Source organism: Ambystoma mexicanum, chromosome 11 (genome assembly GCF_040938575.1).
Source record: "Ambystoma mexicanum isolate Mex_15411 chromosome 11, UKY_AmexF1_1, whole genome shotgun sequence".
NCBI lineage: Eukaryota > Metazoa > Chordata > Amphibia > Caudata > Ambystomatidae > Ambystoma > Ambystoma mexicanum.
Window position 1 is genome coordinate 705,696,315 of NC_090934.1, and position 18,631 is coordinate 705,714,945.

The window sequence follows — 18,631 nt, forward strand, 5'->3', positions numbered from 1 at the left end:
ACTTCTGATCACTCCCCCTCCAAACCTTTATTTTAAGATCTTAAATTGCTTTCACGCTGTTGTCCGTAGGTGAGCAGGAGTTGGCCACTTGCCAAGAGCAATCTTGATGTTTGCTAGAAACATGGGCAGGACTCGTAATTTGCAATTTTCACTACCCTTTGGCAAGTAAGAAATTCTCTTATGCCTGCCTAGCAGCTTGCAACTTAACTACCCCAGCATTAGGGTAACATTGTTTTGATTGGGTGAAAGTTGGACTTAATGTTTACAAAGGTGATTGCCATGAAGCTCATGGGACATCCTGTTGCATCCCAAGTAAGTTCAATTGGTGTCTTACCTTGATTGCTTTGTCCCTACTTGATCATTTAGTATCCCCCATACCTGCCTGCTGCTCACTGCCGATCAAAGCCCCACTGGCTCGCAGCATGTGGTTGGGGAGGTGGGGCCTGGGTCATGGCAGGTGCTGATGGGGCAGGGTGCTTTAGGAGGCCAAGGACCAGTAAGTGAATTGTCATAATGGGCCTCATTACGCGGTAGGCGGTAAGGGAAAAACGATGCCGGTAAAGGATTACCGGCATCGTTAACTGCTCCGGGCTATTACGACCTCTAATAGCGGCATGGGCGCGGGCATGCGACCAAACATGCCGGCAATAGCAGCATGGCGTAAACAGGAGAACATCACAAGTCAGGCGGACATGCTAATAGCGGCATGAAGAAGGTGCTAAAAGTGGATACCGGCATTGTGAACCACCCGTAAATGGCCATGTGCAGTGTTCTCAACTGCAACAGGTGCACACAATCAGCACAGGTGGAGGCAATGTACACTGGGCTAGCACAAAAGGAGCACACCACACCCCTTTTCACACCCATTCACACACCGAAATGATTCCAATACTAGTAGCATTACTGGGGCTGGAGGACATGCTTGCATTGCAACTCCAGCAACAACAGGCAGCACAGAGGAGACGCAGGAGGAGGAGGAGGGTGAGACAGGCACAGCATGCCCCACCAGTGCAGGCAGTTGTACCACTGAGGCAGCCCCCAATCCCTCGAATCAGAGCCAGTCCATTTAACCTAACCCCTGAGATCCGCACCCTGTACCGTCTGGACCGCGACACCATCACCACCATTGTGGACATGATACACGACATTGTCAGCCTCATAGACATCCGTACCGCCGTCTCCCCCTCTACTTAAGGTGGTGTCTGTGCTCCACTTTCTGGCCACAGGCACCTTCCAGCACACGGTAGGGCAGATGCATGGCCTATTGTGAAGATACTGGTGGGGGGGTGCCTGTACTTCCGCTCTCTATATGGTAGGAGAGGCACAGAGGACTCCAGCCAAGATTCTCAATAAGGTAGCAATGGACGAGCAATCAAGGCCTAGCTTCTCGGGAGGTGATGCAGGCTGGTTCTTAAGTACAGTGTAGTCCCCTAACCCCCACAAAGGAATGGCCGCACACTGTGTTACTGAAAAGTCTTTATATAATTAATATTCAAAGGTATGTACACGATCACAATAACGCACTTTGTGCTCGGAAATCAACAATGATAAATATATACAATTCTAAAGTGGTACCACCAATGTTATCAAATCTCATTAAAGTGCATCAACTGTACGGTTAAAATGTCACACAGATCAATAACGAGGAAACCAGCAATAGAGATAGGAAGGAATGTAAGATGGTTGAAACAATAGGCAGAAGGCTGGCCCCTACCGATAGACAGTTCTGTGTGGAGATTTTCCCCCGCCCCCAACCTGGGCAACCTGTAAAATAAAGATATATAGCCCAGTCCATATATTGTTCAATAGCCTTATTTCCTCCTATTAAGGTTTTACCCCCCCAATGTACCTGGTGGAGTAGAGTTCTTCGAAGACGCGTCGAAGGATCCTTCTTGAGTGATTCCCTTTAAAGCAGGAGCCACGGATCGTCAAGAGGCGTCGAAGATGGTGGACTTGTCATCGTCCATGGCGGCGATGAGAAGTTCAAGGGTGCCGAGACCCCGATGTCGATCCAGGCGGTGCTTGTCATCGACGTCCTACGAGGATGAGGTGTGCGGGTCACCTTGGCGATGGATTGTTCAGGACCGCAAAGAGTTTCAGAAGAACTGTGGCCCAACAAGGGCGTTGAGTCGTCGAAGTCTTTGTGGCCTTCAGGTGGCGGGAAACCCAACGGTGGATTCTCCTTGGCGCGTTGGTCGTCCTCGACTTTCTCCGGCGGGACAAAGCGGTCGACGTTGCGGTCAAGGGAGTCCTTGGATTCAAATGTTCTTAGGCAAAGGAGAGGGTGGCTCCGGTCGTCGGCGGCACGGCGTCAAGTGGTCCCCACGGCTGTGCAACACAACTTCGACGGGCCTCAGCGGTTACACAAACCTGCGAACCCTGGTCGACGGCAAAGGACTTCGACAGCGGTGAAGTCCGGGTGCTTTGCTTCGTTCTCCTCAGCGGTCCCGTCTCGGGTCGACAGCCTTTCGAGGGTCTGACTTCCAGGGAGCTTCGGCGAAGGTTAGCGGTGCTCGATGGTCACTCGGAGCACAGGAAGAGGGCGCCTTACCAGGTCCTCTCTCGGATCAGTCCTTGACGAATTCGGCAGCTTTCCGATTAGATCGAGGCAAATGCAACAGCAAGTCTTCATCTTCCAGCTGGGCGTCGAGGATCAGCAATTCCAGTTACTCTTAAAGTGCAGACACAGCTTCTGAATGCTTCTGAACAATTTCCAGTGGTGAGAGGTCCCCAGATACACTATTCTGTTTCTCATCCACACTGCTGGGTCAAGCCCCACAGCCAATCGTACAGAAGGGCATTCATGCAGTCAGCCAATCAGGCACACAGTGCATTCAGGCCATCCTCCTCCCTCTCAGACACTCACAAGGAATGTGGATTGCGACAAGTACTCAGCCATTCAACACTACACACTGCATTCAGGCCAGTTTCGGGCAGGGCTGTCTGTCTGTGTCTCATGCCAGAAACCAGACAACCACAACAAGAAGTGCATATTGGTCACACACTCCATTCACCCGGGTCCCACCCACAGGGCGTACCCACAACATACAGTCACTGGGAAGGCTCCAGCTAGTCTGGCCGGGCCTTCACAACAACACTATATATGGCATTTCCACCCAACAGCCAGTCAGGGGGAAGGGACAGAGTCAGGGCTTCCCAGGACTCTGGGAAAACAAGGTAATAGGTCATAGAAAGTAAGAGGCCACAGGGGCCATCTTGTTTTCCATCAGGAATCAACTGATTCCAATGGCAGGGCCTGGGATCCCCAAAATGGAAGATACTCGGCGCACCTGTCAAAGTCAGCATGGAGCTGCCACCAGCCAATACCCTTCTCTGCGGGCCACCCACAGGTTCCCAAAAACATACACTAGGGGCACAGGGTTGTACCCCCACCCATGGGTGCCATAAGGGTATCCCACAGGCCATTCACCAAACCAAAAGAGCTGCACCGCCAGGAGTCCCACATGAACTCCTGCATGGAAAATACGACAGAACACACGATAAAAAGGCAGTAAAGGACAAGGATACGGAGGCCCTGTCCCTCCGATGCATTTCCAGCATCACACATCACAACCGTTATTCTCACGCATGCTGAACCAAGTGCTCGATGCCCTCCTGAAGCACACAAACAACCACATATCCCTACCATGGACTGCCCAGGAGATCTCCAACACCAAAGTTGGCTTCCATTCACTGGCAGGCATCCCAAGTCACATAGGTGCCCTCGACTGCACCCATGTGGAATTGGTGGTAGCACATGCCATTGAGGTAGTGTACCGCAAGCTATACCACTCCAACGTGCAAATGGTATGTGACTCAAACATGATCACACATTGTGCCCGATTTCCCGGATCAACCCATGATTCAATGGTACTGCAGAACTCTACGATACCACGCTACATGGAGCGACATGCAGGACAACGTTCCTAGTTACTCGGTGAGTTGCATGGCAAGCACATGGCAGTGTGATGTGGGGAGATGAGTGGTGGGGGGGAGAATTCATACTTCACCTGGCTGAGATTAGGTGGCATAATGAACAATGCCCATACTCCAATACACTGTGCCCCCACACCAGGCCAGACTGGACCTGACACCTGAAAGCAAAATACAAGACGTAAGCTGCACCACAATGACAACAAGCCAGTACTGCATCCATTCCATGGCCATCCACATGTACACTGCACATAATCACACCGTATCCTCTGCAACACAATGCAGAGACATGCTGTTAGTATGGCCAAAGCAAATGACCGATGAACAGCATCACAACAAACATGCGTCCATTATTGCGTACAAAAGAATCACATTAAGCCAATATACAGAATTTCACTTGTGCGTTACCACAGAAGTGCAGCATGCCCGCATGGGGACATCAAGCGTGGAATGGCAGATCATCAAGAGTCTGGCTTCAACGGTGACTGGATCAAAGCATACGATTTAACTACACATCACCTAGATCATGGCAACTGCCGTGGGCAACCACATTGCATGAACACGCACACGGAATAGGACACCCCTGCATCCACTAGACGATGCTACGCACACCTGTCGATCATGTGACTACACACATTGCAGTTACTTTGATTAGCTCAATTCATGCAGGTATATGTGGATGAGAACAGGAAATCAATGCGTGCTATTGTGTCATAGGTACGGGTTCCATTTGATATCACTTACACATAATCATCGTTTCACCCATGCAGGTGATGCTGGCTATCCCTTGAAGAGGTGGCTCCTTACCCCTGTCCGGAACCTGCAGAACAGGCACGAAGAGGACTACAATCGTGCACATACCCATACCCGTGCAGTGATCGAGCAGGCATTTGGCCTTTTCAAGGTACGGTTTCGCTGCCTTAGCAGGTCGGCTGGGGCACTCCTGTATGGGCATGAGAAGGTGTCAAAGATCATCATGGCATGTCATGCTGCACAATATGTGCATCAGACGGAACGTGCCTCTGCCCTGTGACGTTGAACTGCAACTGCCTGACAAGGAGGATGAGGGAGGAGATGGGGCTGCACGTCCTGCAGGTGGCGATGCACAGGAGGGACGTGCTGTGCGCCAGCATCTGATGGACCAATATTTCTAATACACATGGATGAAGAGGGTGCAATGGATGTGGGACTCAGGGCACTGGGTGTTGGGGGGACATGAACACTGTGCACTGTTCACCAATAAAGCACACATACACAACAATCAATGTCCAGTCATGTGATTGTACTTGACACAGCGGCTGTATTAACCATTAAGTGATAATGAAGTGCATGAACCCTCCACCCCCAAACACCCTCTCCCCCTCACCTCCCCCCACAACTCCCCCAAACATGGCGTGCATGTCAGTGAGGCATTAGCGTGCAAGAGTCAACAATGACAGGCTGCCCCTACTTCCCACATCCTCTGCCACCATTGGGTGGTTGGGAGTCTGGCCGACACAAGGTCCGTGTGGACCTGCGCAGAGGGCTGGTCGGCCTGGAGCTGGCTGAGGAGGTGGTGCTTGGTTGCTCCAGTCCCTGTGCGGGACGCTGGCTCCATCGCATCCGCAATGCGGCCGAGGACCTGCCTCACTGGTAACTGGAGGGATAGCCTGACTATGGCAGACCTCTGGGCTGGAAATACTAGATCAACAATGGGGGGCTGTTCTGACGTATAATGTTAGCTGGGGACTACTATTTGACTTGAGTAGGCCTAGGTTATTTCTATTATGTCAAGATAGATACAGAAACACTTTGAATGTGAAAATTCACCAAAAGGAGTTTCAGACACACATAGATATCAATCTGTCGGCTTTTTAAATTTATTTTGCTGCTGGATGCATTTAATAATCGTGCATCAGTAGTTTTTTTTGGAAAAAAGTATTTGTTGAAAAGAACACAATCGGAAAATGCAAAAGGTTCATTCACAAGAACAGTTTTCAAGGAGGTTAATTATTAGTCTTAGCTTTGCCTCACAGCTGCCAACTCAGCGCAAATGCGTGTCGTACTTGTTTCAATGGAGATTTTTTTTTTGTAGTTTTTAAAAAAAAAAAATTTAATGTCCTTTGCATATTCCCGACACTCATCCCTCGCCAGGGAACCCTTGCTCACTTGCTGTCCAACTAGTGCAGTGAGCTCCTCCTGGCGCTGTTGGATGACGCGGAGTCCCTTGTCTCTGTCCCTGCCTTTGGTTGGTCTTGGTGCAGCTTGCGGCATGTGTCCGCCATCAGGTGAGCTGTCCATGGGACTCCATCTCCCTGCCATTGATCCACCCTCAGACAGCTCATGGCCGCTGCCATTGGATGTGGGCCACGGTGGGATGACCGCTGCGGGCTGGGTGTGCGCTGTGCTACAGGTGTATGGCATGGTTCCTCTACATCAGACTGGGGTGCCGTGGCAGCTGCTTCTCCAACCGAGCTGTTGGCAGCAGAGAGTGAGCCTTCTGCCAGTGGCTCCTGTGTGGTTGGACTGGCTGGTGTGGGTGCCATTACAGTGTCGGTCTCCCTTTCACGCCTTGGTGACGTTACGACATGAGTGGCTTTGGGCCTCTGTGACGGTCCAGGTTTGCCAGTGCCCCTTGATGTACTCGGCCTGGTGCCTCCTTCCATGCCCCTGGCCTTTTTCATCGCTGTTGGGGCCTGCGTCGCGGAGTCCTGCTCCTCACTGTCAGATTGTGAGCCTGTGGGGGACCAAGAGAGGGTTAGCATCGTTGATGGGTCAACGTGCATCATGCCTATGTTATTGCTGCAGTTCGGAGCATTTGGACTTCGAGTTTGGACATACAGGTTGCTTGCCATATGGGTGGATCATACAGGCATACGTCTGGGTGATACATGTATGAGGTGCTGCATGCATGGGGTTGTGATGGGGATGTGCACAGTATATATGCAGGGTTGTGTACGTGTGTGTGTGATGCCCCAAGCATTAGCTAATTTCAAGGTCACATTTGAGGGAGAACTTCATGCTTTGCATTGCAGTGTTTTGTGTTGCATCTTAATTGGGGATCCTCCTCTGCCTCCTGTACCCATGGCCTGGCTCCTGTTGGCTGCAAGTATGCTCTGGACACCGAGGTGCAGGTCATCCCAGCGCTTGCGGGCGTCCTTTACAGTGCAGGGGGTGGTGCCCACCGCACTGACTCTGTGCCACCTCCTCCCAGATCTCCTTTTTTTTAATCTGGGCGGGACGCTGCATGTCTTGTGCAAACACAACCGCTGCATTTGCAGCTAGTGTATCTGCAAGCATGGTTAGTTCCGCATTTGAGAAACGTTCCTTGCGCTGACATGCTGCACCTTTCTTTAGGGCCTTGGGCATTCTCAAGTGTTGTTGGATGAAGTTTGGCCAGCTGTAGTGTTGCTGCAGGTCCTGGGGGCTCAGGATGGCAAAGACAAACTACATTACCCAGCATCCGTGTAGTTGTAACCTGCCTACTTAATTTCAATCGCGGCGCAAACACACTAGTCCAGTATTAAGGTGAGCGTTATGGGGATTACGGATGTTTTAGCGCTCATTACTAAGGAGCAAACTGACTCAGAATTGAGGTTTGCTCACCTCTGTAGCTAGATGTCTGCCATCTACACACCCGCCCTGCTTACACAATCACGAGCTGATTCACGTATTACAATTGATGCCTCCTCTAAACTGGAAGCCGCATATAGATATGTCAGAGATGTTGTCATTGCTGATGATACTGCCATCAATGCTAGCGGCTCTGACCGCAACTAACACCACATCTAGCTTGTCTGTACAAAATGACACTGTACAGGACAAAACTCCCTCCCCTCTTGCACGGACCATACCCCTTGTAGAAAATAACATATGCAAAAGCACTTTAAAATGCTTATTACTTAACACATGTTCCTTACTGAAACATGCGCTAGAAGTCGCATCCTATACATCCTTAAATAATACAGATATTGGCTCTATCAGAGACTTGGAATCATCCAGCCTAAGGACCCCCTCTAGCCTTGGCTATACCTAACGGATATAATTTCTGCCAAGGCAGAAAAGCAGGGACTGGAGGTGGAGTGGCCCTTATTTTTAAAGACTCCCTAATTGTGTGGAAAGTCGATATTTGTAATATTGACAACTGTGACATGCTCCATGCAAAAATTAGAATGCATGCAGAGAATACATTAAATATTACTCTTGTCTATCGGCCACAAGAATCCATGAAGGATTTTAGTAATCAGCTATCTGATGTGCTATTAACCTTTCTAAAACCTTTATTTAATGTCCTTTTATTGGGCGACTTGAACTGTTGGTTAGACAGTAATGACCCCCATGCCAAACTATTAGACTGAGCTTGATAGAATCTAGGCTTCTCCCAATTCATCAATGTGCCTACACATGTGAAAGGACACTCTCTTGATTGGTTGGGCAGTCTTAATACCACTCCTACCAACATGCATGTGAGTCCGTGCCCATGGTTGGATCACTTCTTTATTTATTTTGAGATGACCTCAGACAAAATTATCGACAATAAGAAACCTGCTCTCAGCACTGTGTAATAGAAATCTAAAAAACGCTTGAAGCTCTTGATCCATGGATTAATACGCTTCATAGAATGATTAAAGACGTTTTCTCGATAGAAGATATACTGCGGCTTACCAAGTTACGCTCCAAGGCGCAGTTAATAGTCTAGCACCTATCTCTAACAAAAATTTAGTAATCGGGGAACCTAATCTAGTAAACCAAAGTGCTAAAACCAAGGCACTCTATAAATGGAAAAAAATCTGAAGTCTGAAGCCAGCAAAGAAATCTGTAATAGTCATGTCACTGCTTATAAAAAAAGCAGTGATTGCTGCAAAAAGAGCTTACCTTGATGATCGGATTGTTAAAGTCCAGTCCACTCCCAAGGAACTCTTTAAAGTGTTCAAAGAATTGGAAACAAAAAAGAACACCATGCAGGACACCATTACCAAAGATTCTAGGTGGTGCAACCAAGTACAGGAGGCCATGGATGCTAAACTTAATAAAATCAATAAAGGCATCACAGAAGCTAGAGCATCTTTATCTTGTAAGGGTCTTAAGGACACCATTACAACCGTCAAATGTTGGAAGGAAGATTAACTTTTCTCTTTCAAACCCATCACTGAGGAGGACCTTGCAGTAATAATTCAAAATCTTAAACCATCTAACTGTAAGGGAGATGTTTGTCCTGCCTTAACAATTAAAGCTTGTGCAACCTCACTCATCCCCACCCTCTAAGTTTGTCAATGCCTCCTTCAGGGATTGTGCGGTGCCCACTTTTATCAAACACTCCTGGGTGACCCCATTATTAAAAAAAACCTGATCTATCCCCCGACGACCCACTTAACTATCGTCCTATCTCTAATTCTCCATTTCTTAAGATTTTTTATAAAGTTGCCTATATTCGACTACTGGCTCATCTGAGAAATGGTAACATCTTGAATAAGACAGTCTGGCTTTCGGGAAAAGCATGGCAGAGTCTGCTCTGCTGGATTTGAAATCTAGGCTCCTTTGACATATGGACCAAGGCAACCCCAGCATGCTGATGGACCTATCCACAGCCTTCGACGTGGTAGACCATACTGTATTGGTCTCCAGGCTGAGGGAGGTGGCGGGTTTCTCAGCGGCAGATTGGGTTACCTCTTTTTTGAAAGATCGCCATTGGAGAGTAAGCAGCAATCTGGCAATGCTAACATCCGGGAGCTGACTCAAGGCGTCCCTTAGGGAGCCTGTCTTTCTCCCGTCGTCTATAACCTCTTTACAGTGCCCTTCCTTGATTTCCTGGACAGTAATAACATAGTCTACTAATTACGCAGACAATACTCAGTGTATCATACCGATCACTGGGGTCTTTTTGGATGTTGAAATTAATAACAGGATTTACTTGCTCATCCAAAGTTGGATGTGCTCCAGTGGATTGGCTCTTAACACAAGCAAGACAGAGCTTATACTTGTGGGTACTGATTCTAAGCTTCGTAAACTTGAAGACCAATACTCTAAATTGGTAATTGATGAATGCGTTATAGTGGTCAAGAAAAAAAGTCAAGACTTTGGGTATCTATCTTGACAGTAACCTTAACATGAAAGCACAGGTTAGTAGCTTGGTGGCTTTGTCCTCCTATTATAGTAAATTACTTTCGCATGCCCGCCATTTCCTTTCACAAACCAGTAGGGAAACGCTAGCAAGAGTATTGATAAGCTCCAGGATAGACTATTGTAGTAGCCTGTTGACCGGTCTCCCAAACTGCAAACTGAATAGGCTGCAGGTGGTGCAGAACAACGCTGTTGGGGTTGTTCTGGACAAGACAAGGTCAGACCAGATCTCTAAGGCCAGAAGGGAACTTCATTGGCTCCCTATTAAAGAACTAATTCTCTTTCGGCCCCCATCTTTCTCTTTCAATTGCTTGAAAAAATCTGGCCCCACCTATCTTAATGAGGAACTAAGGCCTAAGGTGAGTAAACATAATCTCAGATCCAATAATCAATCTCAGCTTTTTGTCCCGGCATGTATATTATCGCAGCTCCCCGTGGCTTGGAACAATCTTCCCTTGAAACTGAGTGGAAAACTGCAATTGTTTTCAGAAAAAGAAAAGACTGCAGACGCACCTGATGGCTTTCCAAATGCTTTTCCACCTTCGAACCTCTTTTGCTGGATGTTTAACCCGTTTATGCTACATGTTTGTCAGCGCCCTTAAGCCATAGGGTCAGTGGTCTCTGCGCTATAGTAATGTTTAAATAATTAAATTGAGGTAAATAATTGGCACTAAATGACACTTTTTTACACTGAAGGAGTAGTGCACCTGTCTTGGATAGTTTGGATCTTGAACTGGTGTGCTTGCTGGACAACATAGACATTGCCATGGTTCAGCTGAGAGTTGGCCAAAGAAGCCCTCACTCTAGTATGGGATTTTTGGGGACAAAAAATCTTCCTGAGCAATTTTCTGTGAAAGCATATTGAGTTTGGATCAGTTGTGGTTTTCAGGTATCCTTCATAGCAAGGGATTGTCTGTGAGGGACAACTGGAAAAGATTGTCCTTTTGCCGAAAATAATTTGTTTTCCTCAGCCATGAGCCTGAGAGAATTTTGATGGAGCGTAGCATTTGGGATGTTAAATCTAGCCTTAGAGTTTTGGAACTGCACATAGATTTGATCTTTGTGCCCATAAAAAGTGCTTCTTAAACTTTTTCTGTTGCACTCCAATCGTAAACGGGTTTGTGTACTATTAATGATTAGTAATAGTCCTGCCATGGTATAGGTGAGGTCAATTTATCAATCTTATGGAATGGGTTTCCAATTTAGTTCTACTGGAGTTGGCATTAGCATGCATGTTCAGTGCAAGGCTTCCTTTTCCCTTTTAGCTCTGTTCTTGAATCTGGCTTTCAGCATGTTTGGTTAACGGGGAAGTCATTCAGTTTTCTCAAGGGTGGGGCTATGCAGTAAAAGCTCCTGTTATGGTACGTATAACGTGTGAATGCTATGTCTGTGATCATTTTTGCATAACCATTGTAGTACAGCTTCCAGAGCATGAACACCGTTATTCAATGCTTAATAATGGAGGGGCATAGTGTGAATGAGTCTTGTATGCCATTCATGGGATTTAAATAGGACCCCCTGCCACTGTTTTTCATCATTGAAGGCCAGAAATATGAAGACCTAGTCTTTGGTTGTTCGCATAGCATGAATATTCGGAGGTACTGGATTAAGCGTCTCCTCCAATTAAGCGTCGTTGATGAAATGTGTTCATGTTGCCGAGTATAAAGTCTTGTAGCTAAGATTTTCTGCAAGCAACATTTATTATGGAAATGTTTCTTTTGGGTGTGAGGGAACTTGATCCATTGTAGAGATGAAGATACCTTGAAGGTTCGCCAGCACAATTTTTCTAAATGTTGGTTAAGCGGGCACTCTGGACTTTTTTTTTTGTTTGTTTTTTTTTTTTAAACCTATTTTATTGCATTTTTGATTTCTTTGCTAATATAATTTGAGGGCTGTTCAGTTGTCTATTTTGGCACCTGGTGTGTTTTGTCACCACAACTAAATGGTATATTATGTAGCTCGGAAGGATAAATGACTGAATTGGCTAGGCTGGGTTTCAACTTTGTCCTGCAGAGTTGCCTCTGATGTATGTGGCAAACTTTCTTGCCGACAAGCCAGCAGTTCACCTGTTTCAGAAGCATGCCAACTTTACTTCAGGGCATACACTACAGCTCCTTGCAACATGTTTTCAGTCCACAGTGTTATGCAACCAGGTAGTGATGTGCAAGGCATAGGAGTACAAACTGAATTAGGGTTTTCGTTTGAGGCTCTAGAACAGGGTACATGTTGGTGCGCTAGCTGCAGATGGCAATGCAGGAGTGGCAGACATGCTGTTTGGTCAATATTGAGGATTCTTGGGTTTCACAAGCTGTAGCGAGTTTGAACCTGACTGGGAGGGTTCATTTTTCTGTCACCGGTACATCAGAATGTCTGTATAGTGTACATGTTCTGGTAGCCAATGTAGTCGCAGCAATACACATTTGTAATATTTAATCCTTGATTGTTCAATTTCTCACTGTGCTGTTTTCTGACTATTTAGTACTTTTATGAGGCATAACATTATTTTATGACCACTTCCAAGTGCTTGGTTATCATCAAGTACTTTAATTGTTGTGCAATGTTTTGTGGTGCAGTGTTGCTCCCTTGCCCCCTTAATCTTCCCGTCTTCAGTTGCCGGCAAAGTAGTGCTGGACCTTAAATTCAGAGACTCTTTAAAAAGAGAATTTCAGGAGCTTCCTGAAGATTCGTTTTTTTTCTGCCTTCCACCCTAATTTTAGTGCATTCCAGAGTTTGTGGCCCTGTATTTTAAGCCATGTCTTTGCCATTTGACGGTGTATTTATGGCTCAGGTGTGATGCAGCCATTTGGAGATGCCTGGTTGGTATATAGTAGAGTAGTTTCTCTTGGATATTTGTGCCCGTTACCCGACAGGGTTGTGTTTTAACTTAAACTCCACGTGCAGTTGGAGTGCATTGTTGCTTTCAGGGTTGTCTAATTTTCTGTGCATGCAGAAGTTGTCTGTTTGTTTGGGTGGCCCGGTTTGTTAGAAGCCCAGTTGGGGAAGGGGTTCTGGAATTACACTAGTTTACACCCTTGGCGGCTGCTCCCAAACTCCCCAGACTACAATTTCTCTGTTGGGGGAAGGAAGTCCTAAACGAATCCAGTGAACACAATTCCACAGTAGTGCGGTCTGAAGACTGTGGTTAACGTGTTCAGTGTGAGTGGCTGTTTAACAACCTTTAGTGGTTTGTAGCCATGAGTCATGGTGGGACTCGGCTAAATGCCAACACTGGTGAATTGAGGTTTCAGCCAATTTTGTTGATGGCTGGGTCAGAGCATTACAGCAGCTGGTGCAATGCGAGTTTAGTTGACCTCTGGGCACTTATACACATTTGTGCAGTTATCATCACCCACCCCTTCCTTGTGCCCAGGGACAATTGGGTATATAGATGATCATAATAAGGTATGGCAAGAGTGTAGTACTTTTCCATTTTCAAGTGTTCATGCTATTAAAATCTCAAAGATGTTGAAAATGTATACAGCTTTCATCCAGGAAGTCTGATGGTGCTTCTCGTCAAATGAGGAATGAGGAATTGGGTACTGGAAGGGCACTAACTGAATGGACCAGTTTTCACCTATGTCTAGAAGAGTACATGATGTTCTGTGACTGAGATTGCCAGTGGTCCAGATTTGTGGGGCCAGGGAAAAGTAGCGAGATGTTCTCAAACCTAGCAACCACTGAGACTGGGTCTACGGGATCAAAATGCACTGGGAGTTTTTTGCAGGAGATTGCCATGGATCAGGAATCCAGCAGCTGAGGTCTCATCAAATAGGATGCATGTTTCTTCCTTGGATTGATTCCATTGCCTGGTACAAAGCCAGGTCTTTATGGTGCACCCACAGGCAGTGAATGTTTCCGGCATAGTTGTCAATCTGAGTGGGATCGACTGAAAACTGCTTTTAATCCTCATCATGGTTCAACTCGGTCAAAGGAAGCAGTCCAATTTAGCAGAGGGCAAAGCTCTGTGACCACGTTTTGAAATGCCAATATCCTGGGGCAAGCAATGATAAAGGTTGAAAGACAGATGGTTGAGCATTCGGAGGGACTGCGAGGGACCACATCTCTGTCTAGAGCAAAAATAGTTTTGATCCATCCAAGATAATGATCCATTGTGTATAGCACCATGTAGCTGAGAGGTGGGCGGTCATAGCCTTAGTGCCTCTGGGGATTGTCCAAGACTGAGACAATGATTGACTTGTTACACCTCTTTTCTAAGCATGCTTGAGCAGAATGGGGCATGCGAGTATCAATGAAAGCCTGAATAGGTGGCAACTGACCAGAGCTGCCTTAAAGTTGAGTGCGGGCTGTGCCAGAAGAGGGGGAGATAGCAACTTGATTGCCAAGGGATGGGGTGTCTTGCCAGTACTTGCACACTGCATTGAGCTAACGTGAGACAATCCTGGAAACGACCACAGCTGAAAAAGGCAAAGCTAAAGATGTATGGGAACAGCTTTTACTGCAGAATGTATTAATATAGACACGTTTCCAAATGTAACGCTTTGTGTTATAATAAGATGTGGCTGACTGGTCTAGTTTTTAGTGCATCGTGCAGGTTTGCTGCAAAAAAAATGTGCATGATGGAGTTGCTGACGGATCTCCCACCGCACTCTACGAAGTGCTTTGCCATCAACCCATGCACATTATAGCAATCTTAGTGGGGCATACCTGAGACTTAGCATTCAGTTAAAAGAAATGCATCCGATTACTCGGGTAGACTTAGAAGATGGGATTGGTGGTTGGTAGGAGTAAGTGATTTTACAAAAGGAAGACCACATTCCTGCTGACCTAGGCCTGTGGGCTGACTCGCGTGAAAGCAGATAGGTTAATATTTAAGGAATACACCTTTGCACTGTAATGCAAATTAGTTGAATTGTGTACTTCTGCATATTGAAAGATTAAAATGGGTAATCCTGGCAGGTTGCTGCTTGGCCTGCATGGAGTCTGGCACACTTGCGATTGTTTGGGGAAGGAGTGCGCCATGCATGTTGAAAGGAGTTGTGCCAAAATGAAATCAATGAAAGCAGAAATTAGATCTACCCTGAGAAAGTGACTTATCAATTACATTTCTTTGTACATCAATGGGGTGGATATATGTTTATATTGAGGGGTGAAAATAACCTGCGGTCGGGGCGGGGATCTCTGGTTTCAATATTAATGCTGTTTTGCAACTATACCCACTATACCCACAGCTTTCACTCCATTTCAAATGTTGACGTTGATTAATGCACAGATCTGGCCTTTTTACGGATTAAGTTGTGGTACTAATGCAGACATTGACTTCAGTGTCGGGGTAGAGCGTCTTTGCAGAGCCTGCGTATGGAATGTTCTGACCTGTCCCTGCAGCAATGGGTAAAATTGGAATCGATGAAGGGACCGGTTCTTTCACAGTAAGAATGTGTGCAACCACAGATTTGGGTGCTATTTAAAAATAAAAATGGCACTTCTGTGTTCAGCAAGGTGTTTAATACAGAGTTTGCTAAATGATTCTAATGTACTAAGGGAAGCAAGACAGTTGATCTGTTATTTTCTTTTTACAGGACTGATGAATGGATCTCTGCAGCAATCGATTGCTTGGATTATCTGCCAGATGATATGGTAGTGGATGTGAGTAGAACACTCCCTGAGCAACAGGACAAGTTAGAACATTGGAAACAGCTACTGTTTGATACTATAAGCAGACACTATCAAGACCGAGGACCACTTCTTATGAATCACTTTTTCGACATTCACACAGGGATTGCAGAGCTTCTAGGTGTGTGGTGCTGTTGAGATTTACTACCATAAATTGATTACTTTTATTTGGACTCTCGCCACTCTGATCAAATGAGTCATTGTTTTGAAACATTTTCAATGAAAATGCCATAACTGACAGTGGGTTCAATGTTTATATAATTAACATTGATGTGGTATTAACCTACATTCGTAACCAGATTTCTTAGAACTTTAAAATGATCTTTTGCATATACCTGAGCCGTTAGCCGCCGACACCATTGAGATGTAAATGGTTCTTTTGCAGTTTCAGACCCACATTTGGAGATTTGTAGTGGACCCTTATTTTGTTGAATAGGGAATTGGCAGGTTAGTTTAAGGTCAAAGAAGGTAGCAGAGTTGAGCAACTTGTCACCAGCAATAAGCAGACCTCCAGCAGTGTTCTATAGAAGTCCTGAACTTGGACAATCTAGGGTAAATATGCCTCACCATGCAAGGTAATCTGGCAAGTTGTGGGTGTTGCTAAGCACCTATACAGAGGCGGCCCACACATATGGTTTGGGGAGTGGAGTTCAACATTGACCAGTGCCTAGTCTGCTAATTACTGGTAAATAATTTATATAACAAAATACTTGTAGCAGTGTCCTGGAACCCTTGTAGATGCATCCTTGATGGCTCCTTTAACACAGTCCCCTCTTGCTGTGATTTTTGCTTCTTCAGGTAGGCTACTCTGGCGCACTTATGGTGTCCTGCAGTGGCGTACCATTGATGACTAGATATGCTAACAACTGCACAACCTGGAGGGGGGGACCTGGCTGGCTCGAGGAAGCAAACATGTGAGCTAGCATGGTTGGTGTGTTTGCAGAATTTTGCATATTTAGGCACCAGTGTCTGGTTTGATTCTCTAGCGGCCAGCACTAGTGAGATGGGCAATTTTAGGATAAAGCTTGAACCACTATTAACTGCTCACTATGGGTAAGAAGGCTTGATGTAGGAGAGTAAACATACCTCTGGTACACATTTTTTTATAGCATAAAACTATGATGTAGCAGAATAGGTTGGTAATTTTCTAGTAAAGCATAAGAGTTACGTTGACCTCTGTTCATGGCTGAGGGCTAGTGCTGCAGAGGTGGGGGAAGGGAGCGTTCCGTTGAGTTGTCAAAATGTTTGAGCAGACTGGATATGGAGGGTAATCGGAGGGAGGAGTCCAGCTGAAGCCTTTGGTATTGTTTGGGAGTCTGACGCTTCAGTGGGCAGACTTGAATAAGAGGTCGAAGTCATGCAAAAAAGAGTAAGTGACGCAGGGGGGCCAGTAGATGAATTAAGGGGGGGGGAGTAGGAGCATGGTGTTGAAGGCCATTATGTTAAAGACAGGGTGAAGTCAGGGTGTGCAAATAGATGGGCTCCTTGCTAATCTGGCTACTCGCCCCACCTCCCTGCTTGGATAACCAAGGGGAGTGGAAGAAGGCAGCAAAGTGAAAAGGGCTGCTTGTGTGGCTATCCTGGGGTGATCCAGGCTTCTGTTCATTAAAACATGTTGACACTCTGTAAGAGAAACATTTTAAAATGGCAGGGTTATGATCTATTGTCAGCCTCACTGTACCCCAACACTCACTTATCCCAAATCACAAGATGATTAATGGTGTCCCCGTCTTCGCCATTTGAGATACTGCCCTCAAGCACCACCACAAGAGATTGGTAACATTCAGGATTCCCTGGTGTTTTTTCTCGGTCTTCCCTCCCATCTCATGACACCTTGCGTTGTTCACCTGAAGTGTGCTAGAATCCAGATGAACAAGTCATACAGCTATGACTTTTTTCCCGTGTATGCAAGATATTTGTGCTGGTGTTAGGCATTACAAAACCAATGGAAAATTGGGCATCTCCTTTATTGGACAAATATGTACAGTGTCTTGCTGCTATAGTAAATCATTGACTGGGTTAGTCTGTTGGATTATCAGAATAGGAGATGTTGGTCTGTGGTTCATGAAACCCTTTGCACACCCTCGGACTATAATTCTTGTATGTGTTCTGTGTAATTAATTGGAAGTAACTTCTGATTGGACCAGGCTAAGTGCATTAAGTCTACATTTGTTGAGAATGAGGCTGGACTAGCTCTGATGTGTGGTTCATGGAGCCTGCCTTTAGGATTTTCATGGCACCAAACTGCTGTCTGGTGGAAGGGGCTAGAAAGTAAATCCAGCGGGGGTGGGGAGGCTAAAGGAAAGACCATGCGTAGATGGAGGTTGGAGGTTTGCAGGAGGGGTGAGGTGAATGGAGGTCCAGAGAAGATACTCTAAAGGAGTGAGGTGGTGGATCACGGTTAGAAGGTTGGTGCATGTGGGGTGGTATCAATTTGAGTATGAGGCTGATTGTAAAAGTAATTGGGCAGCAGCCAAGATTGTTGGTAGAAGCTCCAACAAGACCAGGTTGAGTTGCAAGGAGGCAGAGTAAAAGCATTCAAAAGAAATTTGCAAGATGGACAAGGAAAGAATATCTAGTTGAGTATGGAAGAGCCGGGAAATCTGGGGGAAATTGAAGTGGGGAGAAATGTGGAGGGGTGCAGGGTTATGGCAGACCTATTGGGCATTAGGCCATTGCAGATAGCCGAAAGACTAAATTGTTCAAGGAACAGTGATAGACCCTGGAGTACAGAGGAAAGTGAACAAAATGTGGTATATGGCTTCAGACCTGGATGTACAGAACCACAAGAGAAGACTGTAGAATCTGAAAGGGAGAAGCATGGAGGCCCCTAATAACGGGTATATTGTGAACCATCAAGGCGAAAGAGTAGGTTGGGGTTATGGGGAGTAGGGGTATGAATTGACCAAAGGAAAAAAGTGCTATGATGATAACTTACTGATGGCGCCTTTTGGGATTCCCCAGGTGA

General features: G+C 46.2%; 1 protein-coding gene across 1 annotated transcript in view; it reads left to right on the plus strand.

Annotated features, from left to right (window-relative positions):
• The window catches only part of DEPDC7 (DEP domain containing 7), a 594,836-nt gene that overhangs the window by 497,839 nt on the left and 78,366 nt on the right, over positions 1–18,631 (plus strand). Inside the window, exon 5 of the mRNA XM_069623575.1 lies at positions 15,570–15,784. Coding sequence (XP_069479676.1) covers positions 15,570–15,784 — 215 coding nt within the window. The remainder of the gene's footprint in view (positions 1–15,569; positions 15,785–18,631) is intronic.